The sequence below is a fragment of the Amphiprion ocellaris genome, chromosome 16 (genome assembly GCF_022539595.1).
Source record: "Amphiprion ocellaris isolate individual 3 ecotype Okinawa chromosome 16, ASM2253959v1, whole genome shotgun sequence".
Lineage (NCBI taxonomy): Eukaryota > Metazoa > Chordata > Actinopteri > Pomacentridae > Amphiprion > Amphiprion ocellaris.
In genome coordinates, this window is record NC_072781.1 from 8,120,305 (window position 1) to 8,129,039 (window position 8,735).

The following is an 8,735-nucleotide window of genomic DNA, read 5'->3' on the forward strand; positions in this document are numbered from 1 at the left end:
CATGACTGTGTGCAAAACAGCACCGTTGTTAGGCTCCAGAAACAGAAATCTTTACATCTTCAACTGCTAATTGTACCATTTTCGAGATTCAAGGTCGTTATATATGGAGTAGCGAGAGTGCCAAATTACACACACACACAAAAAACTCAAAAACTATAAAAGAATAATAAAATAAAAGTGGAAATATAAACAAGAATAAATAACATAAAAAGTAAATAATATTGCTATCAAATAAAAACTAATAAAAAAATGAATCCATAAAATAAAAGGCTAATAAAAGTAGAAATATAAAGAAAAATCAATAAAAAAATACAAAATAAAAAGAAATGTGCTTATAAATAAAATAAAAAAATAAATAATGTTGCTATGAAAAGAAATATTAATCAAAAAATGAATCCATAGAAGAAAATGCTAATAAAATTAGAAATATATAGATAAATAAATCAAGTATTTTTTAAAAATAGGAACAAATGTGCTTATAAATAAAATTAAAAATAAAGAATGTGGCAATATAAAGCAATATTAATCAAAAAATAAATCCATAAAATAAATGGCTAATAAAAGTAGAAATATAAAGACAAATAAATAAAATAATTTTTAAAAATAAGAAAAAATGTGCTTGTAAATAAAATAGAAAATAAATAATGTGGCTATATAAAGCAAAATTAATCAAAAAATTAATCCATAAAAGAAAATAAATAAAAATAAATGCTTTTGCTGTGCTTTTAAAATGGCATTATAAGGTTATAATGTTGCTTTAAAAGCAAAGGAAAAGCACATTTCTTCATTTTTAAAAATTATTTTGTTTCTTTGTCTTTATATTTCTACTTTGATTCGCCTTTTCTTTTATGGATTCATTTTAGGTGTAGAAATGGGGTAGGGGTGGGGTTGTCTGCACTGTTTTATTTTAAAAAAAAAAATTGTACTGCACTTTGTGTTTCACTTTTGTTTGTGCGAAAGATGCTATATAAATAAAGTCTGATTGATTGATTAAAGAATTAAAAAGTAAATAACAAGGAAAGTAAAAGTTAGAGCGCTGTTTAAGATTCAAAAGCCTTGATTCGTTTCAGTGAAAGGCAGTTGGAAACAGAAGATTTCAGGCTCGATTTTAAAGAACTCAGAGCAGATCTGTTTTTTTCTATTTTTTTCTAGATATGTGGTGCATAAAACCTGAAAGCTCTGTTTTAAGTTCAGGCACAGAAAGTAGACCTGTCCCAGACCTGGCTGGTTTATAACATAGCAGTGGATCAGAAATTCACAGGTGCATCTCAGATCATTAGAATATGGTAAGTCGCAGTGTCTAAGCCAGACCTGGGCATCGTACGGCCGGCGGGCCACATCCGGCCCGCCGGATGACCCTGACTGGCCCGTATGAGGTCATTGGAAAATATTAAAAGTCAGTGCAAATATATATCATCACAATACATGCAAGCAATACGCCTGCACTGCTTTTATTTTGAAAGATCTGCTAAGTTACCGTTTTTTCGCGCGTGACCTTAGGCCATAAGGTCACGCGCGACCTTACGTTTTTTTCGCCCGTGCTTTTCCATACTTAGCATAAGGTTTATGCGCTGATTGATTTGTTGGTCAGCTAACGGCAAAAAATAAATTTTGATTCCGAATGCAGAGTTTTTAACAAGACGTGGCCTTCCAAGTATTTCTTCAATGAACTCAGAGTGCTCAAGGATTATAATCTGAATCGACATTACGAGACCAAACATGCGGAGAAGTACAAACATTTGACTGATGCAGAGCGGGGAGGATATCTGAAGGTTTGCTAGCTAACTGCTAAAGCAGCAAGGATTCTTTTTTTAACCAAAGCTCACACATAAAGGGATGTGAGTAAGCCATTCTCTGATGGAGAATTGGTAAAAGAATGTCTGGTGGACTCCGCAGCGTTTATATGCCCGGAGAAAAAAGAAGCGTTCGCTAATGTGGCCCTTTCCAGGCGAACCGTAACGAGGCGGGTGGAGAGCATCGCCGAAAATCTGGAGCTTCAGCTGCACAACAAAGTGGACGATTTTGACGTTTTGTCCTTGGCTCTGGACGGGAGCTGTGATGTCCGTGACACAGCCCAGTTACTCATCTTTGTACGTGGACTAACAAAAAACCTTTGAGATGACGGAGGAGCTGGCAGCTGTGCAGCCAATGAAGGAACCACGATGGTGAGTGATTTATTCACTGAGGTAAATACATGCATGAACAAGCTGGGACTAAAATGGGGGAATTTGGTTGGTGTTACAACTGATGGCTGTCCAAATTTGACAGGGAAAAATGTTGGACTTTTGAAACGGATGCAAGATAAAGTGACTGAAATGAACCCAGAACAGAAACTGATATTTTTGCATTGTATTATACATCAGGAGGTGCTGTGTAAGTCAGTGCTAAAAATCAACCACGTGACTGATGTTGTAACTAAAGTAATTGACTTCATCAGGGCAAGAGCATTGTATTACAGACAGTTTGTTGTCTTTTTGGAGGAGATGAGAGTGAACATGGTTACCTTGGTTACCAGACAGCTGTCAGATGGATCAGCCTGGGCAAAGTTCTTAAACGAGTTTGGGATCTGAGAGCAGAGATTCAAGAGTTTAGTGAGAAGAAAGGCAGGGACATCATCAAGCTCTCAGATGCAGACTGGATGGCAGACCTTGCTTTTGCTGTTGATGTGACTGCATTAATGAATGAACTAAATACCAAGCTGCAAGGCAAGGGCCTCTTTGCACATGAATGTAAAGCCTGGTGACTGCTTTTATGAGAAAGCTGAAGTTTCTCTCAAGCCAGTTGGAGGGCAACATTCTCATCCACATGCCCACACTGAAGGAAGTCACACCATCAAAAATATCTACAACTCAATAGGCAGCAATCATAGTGTAAATGAAAAAACAAAATCTTTCATTAAATAGTTGTGTTCTGTGTTCCACATTTTTGTTGTGTCATTGTAATGTTTCATTTACTGTTTTTATTGAGATATATATTGAGCAGAGCTGTAAGTGTATTGGTCCGGCCCTTAACAACCTTCAAAGTTTCTCATGTGGCCCCATATGAAAATTAATTGCCCACCCCTGGTCTAAACTACGTATAATCCGTCATATAATCCAAAATATGACGTTCCTGTGGCTTAGATTTGTTTTCAAAAGGTGAATGTATCTATAAGTTTCACTGTGTGCACTACAAACATCACTAGTTGAAGCCTCAGGGGCAGAAATCTTCAAGTTATGGAGGTTTTGTATTGCAACATTCTCACAGGTAATACAAAAAATATGCAATTCAAACTTGAAAGCGCATCTTGTGCTTGATGTGGTTCAGAAATCACAGATAAAACTATCTCATCTGAGCACAGCATGGTTATACTGTTCTTACATGTTGGTGGTGATATAACTTCCACTTCAGCAGCTCCCGTATCTTTGGCAATAAACATTTTTGAATCCACAAGGTGGCGCTTTGTGCTTGAACAACAGCACAATAAAAGGCAGTACTTGAAGCTTGATTTCTACTTGTATTGAACCACATTTTTCCTTGTCCTTTGAGCATATATTGTTTGGCTTTACTGACTATCCATCTGCCAAAAAAAAAAAAAACTATTTTATATCATTGATCTTATTATATATTTAGCCAAATGGCATATCCACAAATGTTGATACACTAATCAGAAACCATTTCTTTCTGTCTTTGACAATGAGGTCAAACAATATATTAAAACATTAGACATTCCACTAATATGAAAGCCATTAAGACTCTTGATTTGTGTGCTCTTTTTAATATATTTGTGTTCTGAGGTGCTGCCCCTGAATGTTTGTAGCCCCCTGGCGATTGTCTTCACATTGTATTGTGTTGCACTGTACTGCATTGCTTTCTTAAATAAAGATTTCTACAAAAATAAATAAATAAATAAAAGGCAGTTCTCACACACAGCATGCTCAGACTGAACACCACACCACAACAACAATCACAACTTTGGCCTTCAGAAGCAGAAACAGAAAGTGTCTTCTATATGGTACATAAAATATCTAGTTTCATTCAGTGAACTCCAGATTTTACTTTGGATAATTAAGCAATCTACACATTTACATCATATTCAGATTTATAAAGTATGACAGCCCCATTGTAAGGCTGTCACATGACTGACTAAATCCTTTGTGTTCTTTGACTGAAGACTAAAAAAAAGAAAAGGCAGGAAATGCCTCTTGCGCAATGGTGAACACTCCATCACACCATCTTTTTTAGAAATCTGTCAGTACAGTCACAGTTTCTCACACTGCAGGGATGACAAGCTCAGAGTGCACACAGAGGCTGCTCCTGCAGAGTCTCTGGGACTGGTTGAGAGATCAGCAGACTGTCCTCAGATCTCCATTTTTCCCAGTTTTGTTCTCCCTGACAGTTTACCTGAGCTGCTGTTTGCCTTATGCCTGCCTGGATTTGCTCTGCTCCAGACTGACCCTGTTTCGCCGCTTCAAGATCCAGCCTCAGAGAAAAGTGACATGGGTCATGGCTTGGAGGTGCCTGCGTAAAATTTTCCACAACCACGTGTGTTTCCTTCTGCCTCTGTCTGTCATGCACTGGTACTGGAAACCTGTGGTTTCTCCTCCGCTGGCACCAGACGTGCCGTCTGTTGTCAGGGATGTTCTGGCCTGCCTCCTCCTCTTCGACATGCAGTACTTTCTGTGGCATCTGCTACACCACAAGGTTCCCTGGCTCTACCATTCCTTCCACAAGGAGCACCACCTCAACACTGCTACCTTCTCCCTGACCACGGAATACACAGGAGTCTGGGAGATGCTGAGCCTCAGCTTCTTCTCTATGCTGAACCCTGCGCTGCTGAACTGCCATCCACTCACAGAGATGTTCTTCTTCATCACTAACATTTACCTGTCCGTGGAGGCTCACTCAGGCTATGAATTTCCCTGGTCTCCACATAACCTGGTCCCATTCGGCCTCTACGGAGGAGCTCAGCATCATGATCTCCATCACCTCAAATTTAAGGTGAACTACGCTCCATATTTCACACACTGGGATAGACTCTTCGGAACACTGTGGGAAGAGAAAACTCAGAACGAGGAGTAAAACACTGAGACTTTAAAGAGGTGAAGCACATTTATTCCTGCTATGAACCTGCAAGAAGAGCACTAATAATGAAGGCTGATTTTTATACAACTTGCTGACGTTCTGTTGCACTTCATGCTCAAATATGTTTGTCAACATATCTATGTCCAGTCTATAATGTAGCCGTTTCAGTGCGCACACTAAGAAGGCATTGCTGCTTAAACAGAATCAGTGTTTTGAAGGAAAAAAAAATGTAAAAACTCAGCTCACAAATAAACCACTGGATGTACATACACCTGTGATAAGCAAGAAATCTTAAATGAGACAGAAGTTGTCTTTTTACTCATATTTTTGTGATTAATTTGATTCAATCTGCACCAACTGACTATAAGGACGGACACCAGAGAAGTGGACAATACTGGCATTTTTGCCCTTTTTCTTTTTTAGTGAACAGAAACAGGAAACTGCGGCTGAGAGAGAAAGGAATGGCATGTAGCAGCTATCCCCGAGGCGGAAAGTGAACTGCGAGCACTGCGGTTAAATGAAGCTACTGGTTAACCCCAGTCATTGTAATATTATTTCATATTCAATTAAAACTAAATTACTTTGGAAACTGTGGTGTTTTGTTGTAATTAACCTTCAGTTTACTGGATTTATTAAAGTGATATTCCATCCTAAAATAATTATCCTCCCTCTGAGTACATGGAAACTGACCAAAAAAGTAGTGAAAATGTGATCAATTAATAGCTTAAATTGTTTAAAAAAAATTAAAAATGTGTAAAAGAAAGTAATTTTTTTCTTTAAAACAACAATCAATTGAAAATTAACTAAATTGTGAATGTCCATTTTGTATGTGTGCAACAGGTATTAGTCATGTTGTGGTGACCAGCCACATTTTTGGAGATACTGTCTTCCTTAAAGAGTCAAAAGGAAAATCCCTGTGATGTAGATTATAAAATCATAAGGCAAAAACATACTTAAATGTTAAGGTGAACTTAGGTTTAGGTTAAATAAGTAGAAGTTGAAATTTGTGGCCATTATGAAAACACAATAGTCAGGTAAAGTCGTTTCTTATATGTGTTAACTCTTCTAAATTCCAGTGTAAACACTCAGCGTGGAAACGATGAAGAACACGTCCTGTCAGAACACTCCCTCATATTTTGGAGCTGAAAGGACACCATGTCAGCACATGCAAAATCTTTTTCTTATGTAAACCTGTACCCTTCCAGGAACCCAAATGTAATTACAGACACAGAGTTTGCACAAGTCCTGCTAATCTTCCCACCCACAAATATGATCGCAGCTAAAATGTGATCAAGTTTTTCAGCTTTTCTGCCTTAGTCACTCTCCTCACTCTGTTATTACTCGAGATGGTTCCACTGTAAAACAGAGCTATATTCAACAAGTTTTATCCATATAAATCTAAATGCAACAGCATAATTATAGAGAATTGTTGAAAGGATGACATGAAAAAGCAAAAGAAGGCCCAGAAAAGAATTATTTATTACACAGATTTACTGTATAATTACACAAAGAACAAAGCAACAACAACTTCAAGTTCACTTTCCTTCAGTTAGTAGGATATACTTTAAAGGGGAACTTTGATATTCATTCTCATAAGGAGAAAGAGAGCCATCTTAGGCAACAGTTTGCTCTCTCTCCAAAATTTAGGTGTAATTTGTTCTGGGATATTTGCCTCTCAGATTTCTGAGATTTTATTTAGTTTGTGTTGCTTAAAATGATCTTTGGGTCAATATATAATTGAGGGACTTTTGAAGTCCATTGGATATATCTTGCATAAATTTTTTATTAAAAGAAAAAAAACAAAGTTTTTTTTTTATGTTCATTATGTTCATGTCTTTACAAATTCCATAATTATTTATTATGGAAACAATCACTTATTAATAAAAGATGACTTTATATCACTAAAATGTCAACAAAATAACCATCCAAATTTAATAACAACCACCTTCTAATTAGGTAAACAATAATAAAATGAGCTAATTCAAAAATAGTTTTGATTGCATTTTTTTATTATGCAGAGATAATCATGGCAGATATTTCCTTTTTGACAATACATCATATTTTATATGGAAATTGTATCTGTGTCTGAGAAATCACTTTCAACTAAGCCACCCATTACAAAAACACCTCTCAAGGAAGTGTGTTAATTCCAGATCACATGACCTGCTCCACATGATGTCATTTCCTCCTGAAGAAAAGACTGGCCAGACTCCAAGGATTTCTGAGTTATTTAATATAAAGTGTGAGTCAAGTGTGGATTTATCGCATGTCAACGGGTTTACTACAATATCTTTAGAAATAACTTTCAATTTCATTTTTACTCAATTGTATATATAATATTTAGAAGAATCTTTCTGTAAAAATGCCATGTGGTGTTTGGTTATGTTGATTTTAGGCCTGAAAACAGCAAAAATGTCAACTATGTTACAAAAAGTCCTGCATTGATATATTGACCCATTTAGAGGAACAATAAATATACCTGCTGTCTTCAGTGTGACATGTTTGACATATGCATATGTTGCATTTATATATATTTATTTATGTTGCTCAAATATCTTCTTTATGTGACAAAGTTTGCATCTTGTAGAGCAGTGGTTCCCAACCTGGGGTCCGCGCCCCTCCAGGGGGGCGCCAGAGATCTGAGGGGGGGCCCGAAGCTTTGTCTGCTCTGAGGCTGTGAGGTTATAGAAAATAGATTTTTACATTCTGGATAAAATCAGAGTAACAGACTCACTGTGTCATCACAAGTCTACCTATAAAACATTTTTAAAACACATTTATTTGGTCTTTCTTCAAAAATCCTTTGCTACTTCGATGGCCACACCTCCTTGACCTTTCAACTTCTCTCCACGCTTTCTTCAGGTTGGCTTCTAGTTCATCCCGGTTCATTAGTTTGTGTGCAGTTAGAAAATTACTGACGGAAACGGTGTTGAAAAACACAAAACGGGTGAAGATTCATCAGTACCTAAAAACTCCGGCTATTCCTCGAGAGTTACCTTAAATTTGGTTTTATTAAAGGACAAGACAGAATGATGTTATTTGTTTTGAAATGCTGGCAAATGACAGCATGACATGTGGCTGGGGCTGGGTGCAGCTTATAGGGGGGCTCTAAGCACAACAGGTTGGGAATCACTCTTGTAGAGGACACAAAACCCAAACTACAGTTATTTATTAGATGCAAGTTAGAAAAAGATTTTTCTTTGTTTTGGACCCTTTAACCTCATTTGTGGCACCTTTGAGGATATAGAGGTGTTTAAATTTCTATTTAGTCTGCGTGTACATTAAAATACCCACACAGCAACAAAAGAGATGTTTCTCTGCACTTGTGTGGAAGAACTTCACACATCAGGCCAAAACTCAACATTTTGTGAAAGGGGAAGGAAACCTATCTTAGTTGCCCGGTTATTTCTGTTCTGCCCATTAGTCTGTCTACTTTCATTTCTCAGGTTTTTACCCAATCTTGTGACATTATGTGCCGTCATTTACATTACGCATCCAGTGATGTAGCCTTACAAGAATCATGTCTGTAACCTGCAATCGCATCCAGACAAACTTCCTAATGCAACTTGAATTTCAGACGAAATGATGAACCATTTACACATAGCAAGTGGGAAATGCCTGATATCATAAATTGCGTAGTCGGCATGACTGAAGTTCAAAACAGCTGACAA

At 37.1% G+C, this 8,735-nt stretch overlaps 1 protein-coding gene across 1 annotated transcript; it reads left to right on the forward strand.

Annotated features, from left to right (window-relative positions):
- Positions 1 to 4,251: 4,251 nt before the first annotated feature.
- LOC111588578 (cholesterol 25-hydroxylase-like protein) lies at positions 4,252 to 5,669 on the forward strand. Its single transcript, XM_023299023.3, has one exon. It carries the CDS (start codon positions 4,264 to 4,266, stop codon positions 5,059 to 5,061), a length of 798 nt encoding a protein of 265 aa, XP_023154791.1. The 5' UTR covers positions 4,252 to 4,263; the 3' UTR covers positions 5,062 to 5,669.
- The last annotated feature ends 3,066 nt before the right edge of the window (positions 5,670 to 8,735 follow it).

Excerpts from the sequence above, each read along its gene's own strand:
- LOC111588578 (XM_023299023.3), top strand. The coding sequence starts at position 4,264 with ATGACAAGCTCAGAGTGCACACAGAGGCTGCTCCTGCAGAGTCTCTGG.